At 42.4% G+C, this 19848-nt stretch overlaps 1 protein-coding gene across 2 annotated transcripts in view; it reads left to right on the top strand.

Annotated features, from left to right (window-relative positions):
* The window catches only part of LOC113022715 (histone deacetylase 7-like), a 43598-nt gene that overhangs the window by 17615 nt on the left and 6135 nt on the right, over positions 1-19848 (top strand). For both annotated transcript variants that reach the window (XM_026168422.1, XM_026168423.1), the window contains exons 2-20: positions 2834-3018; positions 3602-3689; positions 4134-4248; positions 4377-4447; positions 5355-5468; positions 5679-5776; positions 6226-6324; positions 6791-6944; positions 8210-8436; positions 8644-8850; positions 9366-9564; positions 9712-9845; positions 9936-10056; positions 10156-10205; positions 12764-12871; positions 13078-13133; positions 14248-14335; positions 15186-15305; positions 17715-17812. In XM_026168422.1, the coding sequence (XP_026024207.1) occupies positions 2834-3018; positions 3602-3689; positions 4134-4248; positions 4377-4447; positions 5355-5468; positions 5679-5776; positions 6226-6324; positions 6791-6944; positions 8210-8436; positions 8644-8850; positions 9366-9564; positions 9712-9845; positions 9936-10056; positions 10156-10205; positions 12764-12871; positions 13078-13133; positions 14248-14335; positions 15186-15305; positions 17715-17812 (2332 nt within the window). The remainder of the gene's footprint in view (positions 1-2833; positions 3019-3601; positions 3690-4133; positions 4249-4376; positions 4448-5354; positions 5469-5678; positions 5777-6225; positions 6325-6790; positions 6945-8209; positions 8437-8643; positions 8851-9365; positions 9565-9711; positions 9846-9935; positions 10057-10155; positions 10206-12763; positions 12872-13077; positions 13134-14247; positions 14336-15185; positions 15306-17714; positions 17813-19848) is intronic.

The raw sequence follows: 19848 nt of genomic DNA, 5'->3' as shown, positions 1-19848 counted from the left end.
CGACAAATGACGATGGCTAAAAACACCTTTATTCTTGCTTTTGTCATGCCAAAACAAGTGTGTGCTGTGTATGTCTCCTCTTTTAGGCTCTGTTGGTAATATGATAGAAAGCAACCACGAGTTGCTGGAACCCTTCAGGGTCAGCATAGAAGAAACCTTAACTGTTTAGGTAACTCTTTAAATGTACATTGCGGTTACTGGGGTGGGTTTTTTTTTTCGTCGAGTCAGATAATGAGTCACGCTGTAACGCTGCCTAAAGGAACAGCTTCAGTGTCAGTACAAAAAAAAACCACATTTGTTTGGAAATTTGGCTTTTTTAAGTTGTAAATGTTGTAAATATAATATAAATAACATTGGGGTGATGTTGAAAGTGAGTTGAAGCCAGAGATGTATGGCTGTTGCGAAATGAAAAATGTGCCACAGGTGTTTGTTTTCTGTTTAGAAGAGAGATTGGCTTCCTGATCATTTCCTCTTTCTCAGGGGAGCTCACTCGTTTGATGAGCATGTGTGTGTGTGTGTGTGTGTGCGCGCGCATGTGAGCGTGGGTGTGTGTACGTGTGTGCAAGTTTGTCTGAGTCTCCACCACCACCGCCGGCCCGCTCCTCCAGTGATTGTCTGGTTTCCTTTGAAAACACACAGCCATTCTTCTTGTAATACATACTGTGCTGCAGCTACTGGTACTTCCTGTTGCACCTTTTGCTTTATTATTACAGTAGAAGCTTAAGAAAATAAGCCCCTTGAATTTTAACAGTGTTGCATAATGTTCTATTGCAAAAGGTATGAACCAGATGACAGTGGAGGGAGGCCCAGATATTTCTGATTGTCAGAGATGAAGTTTTGTCTGATGTGTCACAGATTACTTGAGTTAACTTGCAAGGTAGGATTCCAGTAAGGCACGGACGAGAAGCCTGTAAAAATGCAGGCTTCATTTTTTTTTCCTAGAGACCTTTTTGTCCCATCTTTATCTCTACTGCTGTCGTGGGTTTTAGCCGTGACACAAAAGCTCATCTGTGCGTTACAATACAGCAAATATTAAAACCCAAGGCTGTCCCTGTGAACAGAAAGTGTTATAGTGAGCTCAGAGTTCTGCTATCAAGCAGGGTAACAGAACTGAAACCATTTGGTTTAAACTGTAAAGTACTATATTGAACTTACTGAATATTAATTCCCACCCTGTATTTGTTTGTTTGTTTTTTCCTTTACGTGTTAATGAGCCACATAGCCTGCAGTCATAAGAGTGTGGGAGTGTTTCTTTCTTCAGAGGAATTCTGTCAACTCAAAATACTTTTCACACACATGATTATTTTCTTCTGAGTCAGGATTGCTGTGAGGAATGACAGCCAAACCACAATGTCTGGGCTGTCTGCAGATGTAGGGCTGTGGCTGAGAATGGAGGCCAGTTGAGAAGAACTGTGTAGCCTGTAGTTTTGTTTTGGGCTGGTTGGAGCTAATAACTGCAGCTGCTGTGGATTCTAATAGCCTAATTTCAACACACGCTGGAGGTTAAGACAGAGAAATCAGTGTTTCTGAATCTTTTAGGGTGCGTTATCAGTGTAGTAGATTTCATTGTGTGATACTATTTGTTAAATTGACAACTCCTATAACAACTGAATAGCTGCAGTGAAAGAAGATCTTCTCACATTTTGTGACATGAGAGAAATTTGCTACTCCCTCTACTGTGCTTTCCACAAAAGTTACTCTAATTTAACACAATATACCAGTAAAGAAAGAAGGGAAAAAAATGTCCACTTACAGGACTTATGTGAGTAATATTGTGTAATATTTTAGGTTACAGTCATTCAGACATACGGGTTCAGTAAATTTCCTCATTCTTACATCCCTCCCATTGCTCTTTACCCTGGAGGGAGCAAGGTGTCTCCTTCCATACTGTATCTCTCTATGCTTTTGTATCAGTACCGAAACATTCCTCATCACGTTCATTGGTTTCATGTGTCAGTTGTATTGAAACGTAAGAACAGTATGAAGTTACCTGAGGCCATGCATTGTGAACGCTTTTGTTTGTAATCGCAAAATGTGAGACAAACTTCAGCTTGGTGCTTTCTCACTTGTAGCTATAATTAGCCTCCATGTGTGTTTTATCTTTTCCAGGTCATACCATCAGGCCCACATTGGGCCATGCATGCTATGGTTAAATGATTTGTGGCGAAAGTAAAATAAGACATGATATTTATGTTTTCGGTGGCCTTAAGAGTGCATAAATTGATCAAAACATTTTTGCGCCGCCCCCCACCGCACACACACACCTTTAAAAAGACATCTGTTTTTCATTAGGACACCGAGACCCGATTCAGATGTCTCGCTCGTGCTAATTTAGGCTTTTATTTCTTTCGCTTTTAGCAAAACCTGAAAGGGTGACGACAGATTCATGTGCCTGATCCAAACGACTTAACCGCACAACGTTAAAATACAACTTCCCACCCTGTTTCTTTCACTTCTTTTATGCATCTCCAACGCCAGCATATACAAGAATCTTTCATTTTTGTGCTTTCTGAATGTAATGTCCTCGGTATAAACCGGGAGGAGACACAAATTTGGAGCCATCCGCTGTTGCAAACCCCTTGTGCTTAAGGGAGCAGACAGAAGAAGCTTTAGTTTTGGATAATGAGCAGTTTACTTGAAGCGGGAAAACTTGAATGTGGTGATGATCTCTCTATGACAGGCAAAACTCAGAACAAGTGATGCAGATGAAGCAAGAAATGTTAAAGAGAAGCCTTCTGATTTTTCATCTGCTACCTACATAACAGTATCTATTTGCACAGTCAGCAACATAATATGTTTCTCTCTCTCTCTGCCTCTCTTTCTCCATCTTTAGTGGATGTGATCATCAGTAAGCAGGTTTCTTTGCCCGTTAATGGGAATCCACCCATGGACCTAAGTGTGACCCGCAGGTTGTTACATCCAGGCCCAGATTCGGCCATGCTGGCCCCCCGCCCTCCTTTCTTCATGGGATCCCTCACCGCTCAACATTGTGCCCAATTCTCCAAGCAGCACTTGCAGGTGAGGTCAAACTCAGATGTCAGTTCTCACCTAGTTGAGCTGGACAGTGACATAATGAAGCTTCAGCATGAATTGGACATAGCATGGATCAGTGCACTGGCTGAAATCAGCCAGTTTAAAACGTTACATTGAAAGTTTCTGTTTCTTCAAAATTCAGTGCATGGAAACAGAGACCAAATACCCTCATGACATTTTGCCCCTGTTCCAAAATTGCTACATCTGGCATTTATTTATCTGACTATAAGATAATGACCGCCTGCCACATCAGCCACAGAAAAAAGCAGCTGCTTTCACCGCAGACCTTTAACCAGGTACTGTGCAGGACTCCTCAGAAATGAGTAAGAAGCAGATTTAGGTTACTATAAACAAACCATTTTCTCGGCATTTAATTTGTTATTGACACTTGTCACAGATTAACTGACTGATGCAACACTTCAGTATCCTGTTTTTTTTCTTCTATTTTTGTAAGCTATCTTATTCGAGATGTGTGTATTTATGTGCTTGTCAGAGACTGACAGTTGCAGCTTTTGTCCTTTGCTTGTGTAGATTTTAAAAATGCATTTCTCTGTGTTTTTTCCGTCAGTATAACATCGAACAAAGGCAAAGAGAGATGAGTGAGGAGAAAAGAGAAGAGCTACATCAGCTGATTCAAAAGAGTAAAAACGAGCAGAGTGAGTCCTGTGTTTTCTGTTTTCTCCACACTGTCATGTGTTTTCATCAGTTCTTTAAGCGACCATAAGGTGGTTTACGTGCTCTTCTTCTGAGTCATAGCACACTGTATGTTTTACTGAAAAAGAGGGGGATTTCCAGCAGTACTGTGAGGTATTCTCAGATTCCAGGGAAATTTGCACTCATATCAAACCAAAGTCAAACAAACAAGCTTGTTTTAGGAAAGCGTTTTTATTTTTACAATGTAGAGGAAATGAAGAGTGCAAAGAGGATCTTGGCTCTTACTTCTGAATTTTCTTGACTGCTTCATGGGAAGTTGTAATAGAAAACGGTTGTAATTAGACTATTTAAATACTAAATCACTATTATTTCTTATTGTCATCCACACTCTTGGACATATATCTACCTGCCCTTTGTCTGTGTATGATCTTTTTCTTTCTTGACAGGTGCTATAGCCAGTCCCCTGGTAAAGCAGAAACTTCGGGAACACATAATTATGAAGAGCCAGCCAACCCATGATAGAGTGACTCCCAACCACAGCAGTCCTGCCCCAGGATTCGGGTGAGAGACATCAATGATTTTTCATTGATACAAACACAAAACAAATGCAAACACAGCACACGCTCAGCAAAAACTTTATTGTGGTTACTTAAAATTGACACAGTCTGTTGTTTTGTTTTGGTCACAAGGCTCCGGGTTCCTGATATGTCCCCGAAGCCTCAGCCTACACCCTGTGACCAGCGCGCCTTGAGAAGAACAGGTGAGACTCCTGCGGCTGTAGCCGTGTCCGAGATTGTGGTTCTCACCCTGAGGTTAAATTTGTAGAGGTCATGTGATTTTAAATTTTAAGTCTGCTAGACTGAAATCACCTGCAATTCTAACACTTAATGTTTAAACAACCTGTCTTCATTGTCACTGACCTGTCCAAATAATGGAAAAAGTGAGGGAGAAAAGGCGTGTCCTTTGCATTGAGATGAGAGAAACTCATTTTTACATCAGCCCTGCAGCGTCAAAGAGAGGTTGAACAGCCATAAATAAAACAAACAAAAAAAAACAATAGATACAGTGAGACACAAAGACCTGAGCGGTTATATAACTTGGTAAGGTATGTGTAAAATGAACTGCGTGAGAGTCCAGAGCAGTTCTCCATCACTGTGTGAATGAGAGCGAGCGTGGTCACGCCTTCCTCTACATTTCTCTGAGTACACGTACCATTATTTATTTGCGTTACCCTAGAACCATCAGCGCGCACACACACACACACCCTCCAGTGCTTTTGTTGGCTCTGTGACAACACAAATTTTTCTTTTATCCACTTTGAGTCAGCCACTGATTGATTACTTTATTCAGGTTTATTGGAGACTGACCAATGTATACAATGGACGTTTTGATTCTCTTGTCCAGGGCTGAGGTATTTGTTTTGTGGGGTTATGGTACAGAAATTGAGCACGTCATTATAGTGTGTGCGTTGTTGAGTCGGTGCTTTCCTGCCAGTGTAGCCGATGTATAAAGCAATGATATAGTAATGTGAGTTTGAGAACTACAAATACCTTTCTTTACTCTTGATGAGAGCTTATGTGCCCATTTCTTCACGTGTACGTGTGTGTGTGTGTGTGTGTGTGTGTGTGTGTGTGTGTGTGTGTGTGTGTGTGTGTGTGTGTGTGCAGTGTCTGAGCCCACACTGAAGTGGAAGTTAAAGAAACTCATCACCACAAGGCCAAACCCGCTGCAGCGAAAGATCAGTGCCCCTCCTGCAGTCAAGCACAGGACCGAAACTCTGGGTAAACTATTTACATTCACTTGGGTCTCTGTCAGAGTTTTAGTCTTCGGCTCTGTTAGCCGTTTCTTGTTAAAGTTTCTTTGATCTCGCCTTTCTAACCTTCCAGAAGCGCTCACCATCAGATTTCAGCACAGCTTGATCAATTTTCCATTATGGCGTAAGCAACTGATACTGATGGGCCTCATAGGTTTCTTTCCATTCTGTCGTGCAGAGTCTTCCCAGAGTGGCAGCAGCAATCCAGCATCAGGGTGCAGCTCTCCAAATGACAGCCTCCATTCAGATAATGGGTCCTTACCACTGGCTCATGAGGTAAGCCCTTTTGTATATATATAAGTACATATAGCAGGTTTTCTTGTCCTCCTTAGCATATAATGAATGCACAGTGAATCCTCAGTGAACTATTTAACCATACACAAGGTTCTCTTAAACTTTTCATTATGCATTAATTTAAACAGTACATCCAACTTCTCTCTGTTCTGAGAAGTAGAAAAATATACACTTGAAGTACTGAAATGCTTAATTCTGATCTTTTCGGTCCTCCATCTATAGCCGAATAGCCGATGTCAAAATAAATTTGTGCAGTTTTCTTTTCACTATGTTGAACATATTTATCCTTGACTTGATAGTTTTGATAGTACTGTATATATAGTACTGTATTTAACACTTTTACTACAATCAGGTTCAGGTTTAGATAAGTAGATATATTTAGAGATCAATAATATGTTAAAAATGTAACGAAAATAACCTTCCTCATTCAGTCACAGAGGCTGTTGCTGAAGGATGGTAATTTAGCTCGATTCACCGTGCCTTCCAATCCCCCTGGGATCCCCAACATCACTGCTGGACTTCCTGCACAGGTGAGCAGTGCTAGGATTTCCTCCAGAATCATTGCATACAATATTGAGGTTGTGCTGCTCCTGTTCCTGAAACTAGCACCACTTTAAAGGACACAGCTTGCATAGATAAACATTCATACTGTTGATCTATTTGTATTCAAGTGCGATATCGTTTCTGAAATAGTGCCTGCACACATGAACACTTATAGAAACTTGTGGTTTCACTTCCTTCTTGAACTGTGTGCGACTTCTATATTTTGTGAGTCTCTCTTGGTAATTTACCACCTTTTTGACTACAATAACACAGTTCAGCAGTCCATCTATGCACTGTGACAGGCTGTCAAACCCCTAAACTATCCATTAATACTTAGCTTTTCTCATTTTTAGACTACCATAAGAGGGAAATTAAATTAAATTAAATTACTAGTGATTGCTTTAGAATTTCCTGTCATCTCCTCTCGTCTTTCATTCTCTTCTCTTTCCCTAGGCTGACTTGCGAGAAGCAAGGCCATTGGCAGTATCTGGTCTCCATCAGGTTTACTTGCCTCTGGAAGAAAGCAGTCCAGCTCTTTCTCAGCGGCTACAGCCTGTGTTCATACTGGATCCACACACCAGGCTTCTGCGCCCCCAGCTTGTCTCTCGTGAGTTGTATTCCTGTTATTCCTCAATGTGCATATTGAACACACTTCCTTTGCATTGCTTACTCAATGGCAAGTCAGTGGGATGGTTGTTCACAGAGTTTATGTTTGTTTTATTTATATAATGTAAGTAAATGTATGTACATATGAATTCTAGATACAATACAACAGCAGTGCATTTTACTTTTTTGAAAAATAGCAGTCAGTAAAAATATGAAATAATGACGACGTAACACATGAATGAGTCCAGTTAAGCCTGAATATGGTGAACTTGGAAACAGAGATGAGTGGAATTTAACAAAACAACCACAGTATGACATTTGCTAAATATATATATATATTGATTGATTGTGTTATTAAAACTGGAAAGTGGGGGCTCTATAAAGAACTACATAACAGTCTGCACTTCACACTTTTTCACATTGTTTATAGTCAAACTCTTTATTAATTAATTAATTTCAACCTCTGACAGGATCTTTTGCTCTAAGCACAGAGATTTAATTACCTCTTTCCATAGTTTTTCTTTTATCCATGATTTCTGAACTGAGCCCAACAAATAAGCATTTCCTTTTCTTCTATTCCTGTAGTGAATCTCTCAGTTTCACCCTGTGAGAAATTGTGCTTCTTCTTTACTGTTATCTTAACCCAAGATTTGTTTTGTTTTTTGTTTTTAAAAAGAGCTATTGCATATGCTAATGCTGAAATAAGGCACCGACTCCGTTCATTCATGACTGATAATGGAAGAGGAAGTCGGGCTCAAAGAATGAGATATATAAAGTAGGGTAGTGTAGGCGCACAGCTCTAAAAATCTGAGTAAAAGAATATAAATAAATGTCTGCCATTCTAAGTACACATAGCTTTAGTTATGAATGGACGCTGACTTGCATCAGATCCATCCTGACTCGCTCTACTGATGCTAAAACAAGTTCAAATGACTGCATTTAAAAAGGTGTGTTTGTGAGAGGTCTCTAAGACTCTATCTAGAGAAGATCGATACCTTGTCTGTGTTGTGCTGTGTTTTTTGTTGCATCATTTTTCAAAATGGCACGAGGGCGCTCTCTGCTGTAAGTGCTGCTCTACATGCAAGCAATGCATGGCTCTCAATATTTTTCTTTTTGAGTGTTTTTAATATGAAATACAGCTGTGGAATATTTCATCCTTCTACAGTTGAGTCCAATAACAATAATCGATTTAGTTTGGATTTTTTTTTTCCTGCATTCTTGTTTTTCACCTTTTCTAAAACATTACGTTTCTTCTCTTCTCCACAGTTCCTGGTTTGAGCACCATCTCTCTGCAGCAGCACCCTCACCTGTCTACTCTGTCCAGAAGAGAAGGTCACAAACCTTTGGAACGAACACGTTCAGAACCGCCACCCTACAGCCACTCACAGTTATCTCTGCAAACCAGCCATCACCCGCACATCCAGCACTCGCTGAACCAGCAGTACCACAGGAGCGGGGTGGAGAGATTCAAGCAGAATTCACACCTGAGCAAGGTGAAAGGAGGCTCATTTCTTAAGAAGTATAATCTAGTACTAACAGATTGACTAATGACCTGCACCTGCTTGGATTTCCTTTTTCATGATCAGTCTTACTGAAATATGTCTTAAAGAGAGTCCTTATTTTAAGAATTGAAAACTGTAAAAGTTCTAGCTTACGTGAGCTGGGGAAAAAAGATAGATAATAGGCTTCCTCTGACACAGATCCCATCAGAGGACATGGACCTAGAGGAGACTGGATCGGGATCAGGTTCAGGGACAGGTTCTGTGTGCGGCTCAGAGCCCGGATCAATTTGTGAGGATGACTATCGGCGGAGACAGAGCAACGCCAGCACAGACTCTGTGTACGACACAGAGTCTACTACCTCCTCCCGGGAGAGCTTGATCGAGCCCTCCTACTCTTACAATCAGGTAAAAGTCACTCTTACATGTGCACACATAGAAATTATTCTTATTTTTTTATTGCCTACTGGCGCATGAATCAGTGAATCTCTTCTAATGACCTTAATCAGTAACATATCTTATCATGAGTGCCCCTTTCTGGTCCACTAATGATTGAGTATTAGTTAGCAGGTTAGCAGACAGTATTATGATTACCATTATCTTGCATCCGTAACATAAATGAATTCTTTCGAATGGAGCGTCTTTTTGCCATCAGGAGGCACTGTTGCCTTGCTAATACAAGCAGAAGACTTTGATTTACAGTATCACTTCAGCATTCTTGGAAGAGCTCACTTTTCTTTATCAACAGTCTGTTTTAGAGAAGGAGAAATAAACACACCAAATAATAAGTCTCTTATTTGAGTTTAGCATATTGTGTATGTGACAGGTTTCCTGCAGGGAGTCTTTACTATGTGCAGCTGCTGATAAATCCTTACATATTCTTGTATATTCTCTGTTCTTTTTTTCACCCACTGTTCTTGCAGAGGCAGGTGATCCTTAGACCAAGTCTGCAGATAGATCCGCTGGGTGTGCCATCCTTAATTTGGCCTCACCAGCCTGTCAGTCGGTCCCGGTCCTCCCCCGCCTCCACCTCCCTGCCTCCTGCTTCACATCAACCCACCACCATACCTTCCATGTCATTATCCAACCCTGCTACAGACACCCAGCTGCGCTTCACCACAGGTGAGTGACAGTTGATCAGCAACATTAAAAGAAGCATTCCAACTACCTGATGATGTAATTTGATTACAAGATATGACAATGGTATTACAACATTATTGAAGAGGGACAATATGGTCAAATGATGTGTTTCCATGTGTGTGCATTAAGGTTTAGCATATGATGGTCAGATGCAGAAGCACCAGTGTATTTGTGGGGACAACAGCCGTCACGCTGAGCATGCAGGAAGGATCCAGAGCATCTGGTCTAGACTGCATGAAAGGGGCCTAAGGAGTCAGTGTGAGGTATGGTGCACACACATTATCCTACAGATGCATACCCCATGACCATAGCATGCAGTCTAAATGTATATATCTGTATACTTCTATTTCTAGCGCATCCGCAGTAGAAAAGCAACCCTAGAAGAGCTGCAGTCAGTCCATTCAGAAAAACACGTACTTTTATTTGGCACCAACCCGCTCAACCGCCTCAAGCTGGACAGCCGCAAACTCGCTGGTAAGATCAATAACAAACGTGAAGAACACAATGACTATAGCGCAATTGTAATAGTAATAATGATAACAATATGTTCGTGTTATACATTATCCTCTGCAGGAATCCTGTCTCAACATGTTTTTTTGATGTTACCATGTGGAGGGGTTGGGGTAGGTGTTACACACACACACCTAAGCACACAAATTAAACAAGTCATTTTGGAATCTTTTCACTTATCTAATTGCAATGCTGAGCAACAAAAGCTGCATGGGAGGTTATGCCTCATTACACAGTTAAGCTAAGAAGACTACAAATTGCAATTGCTATTGTTTTTGGTTACTTTAAAATCTAAATTATATAAATGTAGGACATTGCATACATCGTTATTGCTCATGGCATATTCATCTACAATAGAGATGTGAGAAAAAGGAAAAGGAGAAGGAAAAAGATAACATAAAGACTGCATAAAAAGACTTCCAAGTGGCTGGATGTGGGGGAAACAGAGTATCAGGATAGAGAAAAGTCAAATTTAAGAGAAAAACAATGGTAGGAGAGCAGATCAGATTAAATGGAACAATGCACTATGGGAAAAGGAACAAAGCGGAGAATGACATGGGAACATTGATTATAATGCTATAAGAACTGTTGTTAGGAGAGGAGAAGACGAAAAGCTGAAGGGGGCTGGGTGTCAGTTGATAAGAGAACTGATCTGCCTGGATTTCCGGCCCTTGGCTACTCTGGTAAAGAGGGGTGATTGGAACAAGATGGCAAAGTCTGTGATAAAAGAAATTCCTCTGATTTCATTGTTCCCCAGCAGTATCAGGATCAGAATCAGAATCAGAATACTTTATTGATCCCTGGGGGAAATTATTTTTTGTTACAGTGCTCCATTTTAAACCAACATTAAGACAAGACAGACAATACGCTAACTAAGAATAGTACAATATATACATATATATACATACATACATACATAAGTCACTCATAAATAAATAGTTGGAAAAGAAACATGTGTAATTGTAGCAGCAAACAGTGTGTTAAGTGGATGCGTTGTACAGGGAGATGGCCACAGGCAGGAATGATTTCCTGTGTCGTTCAGTGGTGCTTTTCGGTAATCTCAGTCTCTCACTGAACGAGCTCCTGTGACTGACCAACATGTCATGGAGTGGGTGGGAGGTGTTATCCAACATTGTCTTTATCTTGGACAGCATCCGCCTCTCCGACACCACCTTGAGGGAGTCCAGCTCCATCCCCACAACATTGCTGGCCTTACGGATCAGTTTATCGAGTCTGTTGGCATCTGCGACCCTCAGCCTGCTCCCCCAGCATGCAACAGCATAGAGGATCGCACTGGCCACAACAGACTCATAGAAAATCCTCAGCATTTTCTGGCAGATGTTGAAGGACCTCAGTCGCCTCAAAAAATAGAGACGACTCTGGCCCTTCCTGTAAAGTGCTGTGGTGTTTTTAGCCCAGTCCAGTTTATTGTCAATGTGTACTCCGAGGTATTTATAGTCCTCCACAATGTCAACACTGACCCCCTGAATTGAAACAGGGGTCAAGTGTTTCCTGGTCTTCCTGAAGTCCACGATCAGTTCCTTGGTCTTTGCCACGTTGAGCTGCAGATGATTCTGCTCACACCACGTGACAAAGGAGTCGACCACAGCCCGGTACTCTGTCTCATCATCCCTGCTGATGCATCCAACCACCGCAGAGTCATCAGAAAACTTCTGAAGATGGCAGGTCTCTGTGCAGTGGCTGAAGTCTGTGGTGTAGAGGGTGAAGAGGAAGGGGGAGAGGACAGTCCCCTGTGGTGCCCCTGTGTTGCTGATCACCTTGTCAGACACACACTGTGGGAGACGTACATATTGTGGTCTTCCTGTCAGGTAATCAACAATCCAGGACACCAGAGAAGCATCCACCTGCATCGCTGCTAACTTATCACCCAGGAGGGTCGGCCTGATGGTGTTGAAAGCACTGGAAAAGTCAAAAAACATGACCCTCACAGTGCTCGCCGGCTGGTCCAGATGGGTGTAGACACGATTGAGCAGGTAGATGATGGCGTCCTCAGTTCCGAGACGAGGCTGATAAGCGAACTGAAGGGGATCCAGGTGTGGTCTTACTATGGGTCGCAGCTGGTCCAGGATGAGCCTTTCCAGGGTCTTCATGATGTGGGAGGTCAGTGCCACGGGCCTGTAATCCTGGGGGCCACTGGGACGAGGCGTCTTTGGTACAGGGACGAGGCATGATGTCTTCCACATCACCGGGACCCTCTGCAGACTCAGACTCAGCATAAACAGTTTATGAAAGACTCCACACAGCTGGGGGGCACAGGTCTTGAGGACAAGGGGACTCACTCCGTCTGGTCCAGCAGACTTGCCTGAGTGAAGTCTCCCCTTTTGCATCTCAACCTGGTATTGAGTGAAGGTGATGGGTGGGGGAGGGGTGTCAGGAATCTCACAGGAGGCATTCCTGACATCATTCCTAGCATCATGCCACCAATAAATGACTTCTGACAAACAAGTACCATAGAAATTTTTTTTTAACTTAGAGCAGAAACAACAAAGAAAGAGTCGATGTACAAAGAAAAGTCTCTAAACAATGGTTGGCATAATGCACACAGAAGTTTAAGCTTATTTTTAGCAGATGAGCAAAATCTAATAACAGATTAAAATCTGTAGCTGACTTTTAAACTGACTGCAAGCATCTCTCCTCGTTTTTCTGTCAGGTGGATATTGATACAGTCTGGAATGAACATCACACATCAGCAGCCTCCCGCATTGCTGCAGGATGTGTCACAGACCTGGCACTGAAGGTGGCACAAAGAGAGCTGAAGGTGTGTCTTTATAACCAAATACCTCGATGCCATGGGCTTTGTCAAGAATTTCAAAACTGCAGTCTATCACCATAATGTGCTGCAAACCTTGGCAAAGCACCCACTATTGGTTATAACGACATAAAGGCGTGAACCTTTTTCACGTGTGGAGATCTGGCGTTATAAAAGCAGCAAAGTGTTGAAGGTTTTTCTGCCCTTTTTTACAGAATGGCTTTGCAGTTGTGAGGCCCCCTGGACACCATGCAACCCATTCCTCCCCTCTGTAAGTACAGCAGTGTACACGCACACACCACACACACACACACGGACACATACCAGGAGCCAGCAGGCCTGCAAAGTGTTTCAAAGGATTTATTACAAACCAGCTATACTTCTGAGCAAGAGAGAGAGACAGAGTGCCCGGCTCTCTCTACCTTAATGTATGTGTGTCTGAGTCTGTGCTGTGTGTTACCTGCTCGACGCCCGAGGCAAACTTCCTCCTCCACTCAGTTTCTTTTAAGCTTTCAAGGCACAAAGCAAAGCACCTCAGAAGAGCAGTGTACATGTGCGTGCACGGTAAATGTGGGTCTTTGTGTGGATGTGCATACTTGCGTGCATGAATTTGTGTCAGTCTTTGATTAGAGGCATTAGCCAAGTAACCACATTCAGCTGGGACTCTATGCGTGTGTGTCTGTATCTGTGTGTGTGCTCAGCATTGCTTGTCACTGGTTATTTATGGGATGATAATGACTTTTCTTGATGAGCAAAGTTTAGACAGCTTATAATATATACCGTTCACAGAGACAGTCACACTTTACGACCCATGCTGACACTGCCACTTCCAACATTCCTCCATTGTTTTTCCTACATCAACACTTTTTTTTTGCATACCTTTATAGCGGATAGTGAGTGTTTAGGGATCGGCTGCACCGAGTTGTGAGTTCATTTCTCTAAAATGATCTCACACGTCCTGCCCGCTGCTCTCGCTGCACTATCATTTGGAATGAGGAGTGGGTTGTTTTTTTATTTTATTTTTGATAACCTTGGTTGTCTATTTGTCAGAGAATTTGTGGGTTCTGCATTTCTCAAGAGTGTGAGATTTTCTACTCAGCATAACGTTTTTTGTTTGTCAGCAGACGAAACAGCTCGAACTGAAACGTCCTCATTTCTCAAATATTTGCTGTAAACATTAACGTGGCAGGATCATCCCTCTGTGACTTTCAAGCTGGAGTCAGCGCTGTGACTGTCGCAGCCTGGACTAAATAGCCACCATATGATAACTGGAGCCTTTCCTTAGAGGTTCCTAAGGTCCATATGGTGGTTCTGTGATATTAATTTAGTGAAGATGTCGTGATAAAGACATGTGGCTGCCACTCTTCCTGTCTGTTTGTCCACAGGGGCTTCTGTTTCTTCAACTCTGTGGCCATCGCTGCCAAGCAGCTCCAGCAGAAACTCAGCGTCAGCAAGATCCTCATTGTGGACTGGGTGAGGACCCACCGCATGACCAGCATCACTGGTCTCCACATGGACAGGAATAAACACACAAAAACACAGATGCAAAGGCACACAAATGTGTTGTAGGTACAAACAAGGTCCCAGATGCAGTAGCACTGCTATTTATCATTTAATTGAATTAGACACTGTTATCTCTGGTAGCCATGTGTGAGCTGAACGCTCTCACACCAGGGTTGAGGTCTTCACTCAAAAAATGTAAAATATTAGACTTTGTCTTAAAGACCAATCTTTTGCATAACACAACAGTTATATATCTTGTCATATAACTGCCAGTTATTTGACAATACAGCTATACCATAACAATGTATGTCCACAAATCCCTTTATTAATAAGAGACATAGGAGGATGTGGACCTGATCGCCGCACATCTCCATCTCCAAGTTATACACTACTTCTGTCCGGTACTCCATAAAAAGACATGAAAGTCTACATTTAATAATTTTTTTATTCCACCCATTATACAGTTCACATCTGCAGATATTGATCCACTATCACATGGTCACCTCTGTTCAGCATGTGTGTATAAGATCTTGCATGCGCTCTGTCATTGTTAGTTACTGCATCAGCACTGACTAATACCTGATTTATTAAATACAATTAAAATGCGTCTCCTGTTGACAGGGAAAAGCATGAATGCTTTACAGATTTTTCTTCCTGCGTTAGGGGTCATATGTTTAACACATGCTTTTGACTTAAAAAAAATACACTGCTCAATATAAAACATACAAATTGTTTTGAATTTTCCAAGGTTAAAATTCTGTGTGAAATAACAGCACGAGTCCTTGGCAGCTTCATAACTAATCATATAATCACTCTCCAGGATGTACACCATGGCAACGGCACCCAGGAAGCCTTCTACAGCGACCCAAGTGTGCTGTACATCTCTCTACATCGCTATGACGATGGCAACTTTTTTCCTGGTAGTGGACACCCCAGCGAGGTAAGTACAAAACACTCCTCCACAGCCATGCTGTGCTTTTCTGCTTTTGCTTATAATCCTGGTATCAGTTTTCTGATTGATGACAGTGAACACATTAGCCTAACAAGACCACAGGTTCTTCTTTTTGATTGTGGACATTCATGTGGCTATTTCTCATTACTAACTTGGCTGCCTGAGACAGTTTATAACAATATAATCAAAGACATCGTGAAGACAGATATGCTGGCACAGAAATGTTTGGTAATTATGTGATTCCTTTAGGATATTAGGGATCTCAAACGCTTATGTTTAACATTTACTTGCTAAAACAGGAAGAATTATTGGCCATTCAGTCAAGGAATTATCTGCATAATATAAACTTCCAACTGCAAAATCAGTTTGGTTGTGACTGACTTTTCACGATTGCAGTCTGCACTATAGATCTGTTCTCCAGCAGTGTATGGATGTGAGAGTCAAATATATGACCAGTCAGAGTCAATTACATCACAATTACATTACATTACATTACTAATACAACTGGATTCATGACGCTATAATTTGAGCAACGAAGGTTACGGTTCACTTTTGTTAACTGTCAGTCCGGCATCGTCATGACAACCTATTACGGATAGCCCAGATGTCTTTTGAATTCACCATGTGCTCATCTCATTGTGTTTGTGAGTGGTTTACGTCGAATTTCGAATGTATTTAAGCAACTTCAGGTCTTTGGATGTTGAAGCTTCCCAGCAGGATGTGCACGGTTTTGCATGCCTATGTTTGCATACAGGATATTGAGATGCCTATGAATTCTGCCTGTGGTCTTACCAGAAACCAAGTGTGATGACAGCCCTCGGGCAGATGTACTGACCCGAACCCACGCTGGCATTCATCGCCCGCTCAGTCACTCGCATTCCCTCATATATTCGCCCATCTCCCCCAACAACAATGCGGATAAAATAGTCAGTGTTTTCTCATAAAATCCCACGAGGAGGGGACGCGGCATAAAATGCTTTTTTGGCTTGGATGTGGCTTTGCCTTAAGTGGCCTCTCAACCTCTGGTGAACAGTGCGGTAAACCTCTGGAGTCTCGCTGTCCCCCGTGTAGGTATATAACGCACCATGGGGTAGGGGGTGTGATGTCATAGGCATAACAGAGAGTGCCGAGTACCTCACAGAAACCAGCACAGGCCTAATCCAGTCCAGCAATTCTTGAAACATGAAAGAGAGAAAGAGGACAGAGGGGAGTGCAAGAAACTTGGAGCTATAGAAGGAGTTGCGTGTGTGCGTGTGTGTCCACGAGCACGTGCGAGCGTGCATGCGGGTACATTACCAGTTGGCAGAGGACAGGAGGCCTCATGTGTTTTTCGTTTGCCCTGTGAACATCCCGTCCACTGAGAGAAGAATGGAGACAGACGCTCTGCGATGCTCATCAGCATTCTTTTCTCTTTCAAGCATCCTCTCACACCCATGCACACACACACACGTACGCACACACAAAGAAAATTACCACACATCTTTGCCAAGTGCGTGTCAATCAACCGCCTCAATCTCTCTTCAAACTGACACATTGACTGATGGTGAAAGGCCTAGAGAGCAGCTAAATGGCTGCTAGCAGGACTACAAAGAGAGAGGCAGGAATCCTTAAACCTTCTTTCCAAAGACCCGGGACTCACTTCACTTTCTGCCCCAAAATATTTGAGGTCAAACTGACAGGAGATCCACTCGACTTTGTGTACTCTGCTTGGCAATTTCAAGTACACGCCAAGTCCAATACAGCTTGAAAAAAATCACTCAAATATTTACAACATGTAAAATGAGCAGTATAGCGCAGTATGTCATGTCTTTTCATTTGACATGTCATACACATGAAACTCTCTAAACATCCATATAAAAAAGCACATTATGCAGTCATTTCAATCACATAGCTTTTCAGTACATAAAACAGTATGCAACATGCGGTATGTGACTCTTATTTGTAGTTGTTTTTTTGTCTTTTTTTATATAACATGCAACAGTTGCCAAATGAAAAGTACTTCCCAGTATAGCTGTAAGCCTAAATCTTGGGAACCGTTAACGGGTGTAACTCTGTTGTGGCTCCGGGTGATTTATAAGGCCATTTGACAAATTGTATCAAAATCAAAATGGAGGGACAGGGGTGTTGAATTAACAGCCATCCGTCTTTCATTTAGGAATCATAATCACTCCCTCGTGCTGCCTTAAAGAGATGCAGCCACTTCGCCTCGGTTGCTGCAATGCAAAAGTTTTGCAACAGCGGTGCTGATTTTGTGAACATTTGACACAAATCTGTCAACGTCACACAGTTTCTCAACTTTCGCTGGGACTCATTAACTTTCTCGACATTGACGGACACTCTTTCTCTCTGACACACGCACCCCCCTCTCTCTCCCCCTCTGTGTTTGTCTTCATCCAGGTGGGTGCAGGTCCAGGTGAGGGCTTCAATGTCAATGTAGGATGGACCGGAGGACTAAACCCTCCAATGGGCGATGCTGAATACCTGGCTGCGTTCAGGTAAAGAAGTTCCTATAATACTGTAGTAATGAAGCATTTAAAGGTCTATACTGGTGTTTGAGATACTTGCCAAAATAAAATGAAGGTAGCATAGACCTCAAAACTTGAGATAGGTGTTCACCCCCCTAGAACATTATATTTACGTTTGACTTCTCTTACGGTTAGTGTCACACATTGTGTTGCCAGCAGTGTTTCTCGCTTGTTGCGCTCTCATTCTGGCTTAAAGCTCAGCAAGCAGCACGTAATTGCTTGCCGAATATTCAGTTTTGAATCCAAGGTACACTTATCTCCTCCTTCGTCATGTCAGTGCGCCTATCAACCTTCAGCAGTCAACACAACAGCTGTGCATGCAGCTCAGCTCGCTTATGAAAGCACTTTAGTCATTTAGCATCCTCCACACACATCTCTAATACGCAAGCTGATCACTCCCAGGTAAAGCACATTCTGTTCAAATCACAGTACCACGAATACGCATGTTGACTATGAGCCAGCTGCTACCCAGTGTCAGTACACTTTGTATGGGAAGGGCTAAACAATAATGATTTTTTTATATAACATGTGTAATTACACATTATCGATATCATTTTTGAACTAATTCCAGAGGCCTACGTAGGCGTGTTACCCAGACACACCTTTGGTCTTGCAGCACTTTTCGTTTCATTCAAGCTATTTTTCTTGAATGAATATGCTTTGATTCTGCTCCACACTCTCAAACACACGTAATGAACTCAGAATGTTTCTGTCAGCAACACTGGCTCGCCACCAGATGATTAAGCTCTCTACATGGTGCTGCATGCACCAGACACAGTGGGTGGGCCCCTCGTCAACGGAAAGATGCTAATGAGCTAACCCATTCTGGTAAAATCCATACAGCCAATAGGCATCCTCAGAAACACTAAGTCCAGTGTTTACTGGAGCCCTGGATACTAATTAAGAAACAACTGGTCCTTTCCTGAGCAGCCGTCTGGTTTTGGTATTTTTTATCCAGTTTGGGGAAATGGCAAGCTTTTTCATGTGTAAAACTTCCTTAGTAAACCGCAGTAGAGTACTGTACTGTATTGTGTGTTACACATAAAAGCTAATATCAAATCATAGCTCTGTAGCGCAGCAGTGTCGTGGTGGTCCGTGGCAGTTGGAGGCACATACCGTGTAGCCGTGTCCGGGGCAACCTTTATCATATGTCACCACAGAGAGACCAGAATTCCTCAGTTATAATTGGTTGGGTTTGGGGTTAGAAACAAAGAACAACTTATATTAAGTTTGAATCATTTTTCTGTGAACTTTGCCACCATTCTGTGAATTAACCAGTGCGAATAAATGCGTAGCATGCTTTACAGACAAAATTTAATGCATCATGAATTTGTGTTTATGCAATTAAGTCTACCTAACCTCGTGCCAGCTCTGTAATTCAATTTGATTTAGATGACAGGGTGTTCCAGACTCTCTGTGTTTCTGCTCGGGATGGAACAGAAAACTAGCCAGAGTGCGGTTACTGATGATGTGTGTCTCTGTTTTTGGGTGTGTATCGAAGGCATATTGTGGTCGGGAGTGGTGGTGGGACTCTAGTACAATCAAGAGAGAGCTCAGCTGCTTTGAGATTAAGCGTCATGATGCATTTCGTATTTGTGTGGAGGATTACTAAGACGGTCAGAATTTAAGCTCGGCCGAATCACCAGTAGCACACCATGAATCAAACTTGCAGTTTCAAAGGAAGAGCATGCATATGCAGGTATTGCAATGTGTACATAGTGTGTATGTGCATGTAAATACATTTTCTGTGTATTTCCAAGTGGCTACTGACCAATGATGAACTGTGGAGGAGAGGAGAATAGAGCAGAAGAGAGGAGAAGAAGTGGGGGGTACATTGTTAGGGAATCCAAAGGCGGCGTAATTAGGCCCAATGGATCCCAGATGGCTGGCTGTCAGTGACGTGAGAAGAGGGACGAGCTCCTAATAGGAACCAGACGCACACAAACGTCTTTGAACTGCCGCTGAGAGGGGGGGGGGTGGGGGGGTGGTGGGGGAGAGTGAGAAAG

Source organism: Astatotilapia calliptera, chromosome 5 (assembly GCF_900246225.1).
Source record: "Astatotilapia calliptera chromosome 5, fAstCal1.2, whole genome shotgun sequence".
NCBI classification, from domain to species: domain Eukaryota; kingdom Metazoa; phylum Chordata; class Actinopteri; order Cichliformes; family Cichlidae; genus Astatotilapia; species Astatotilapia calliptera.
The sequence above is the reverse complement of the archived record's forward strand: the minus strand, read 5'-3'. Positions and strand labels throughout refer to the sequence as shown.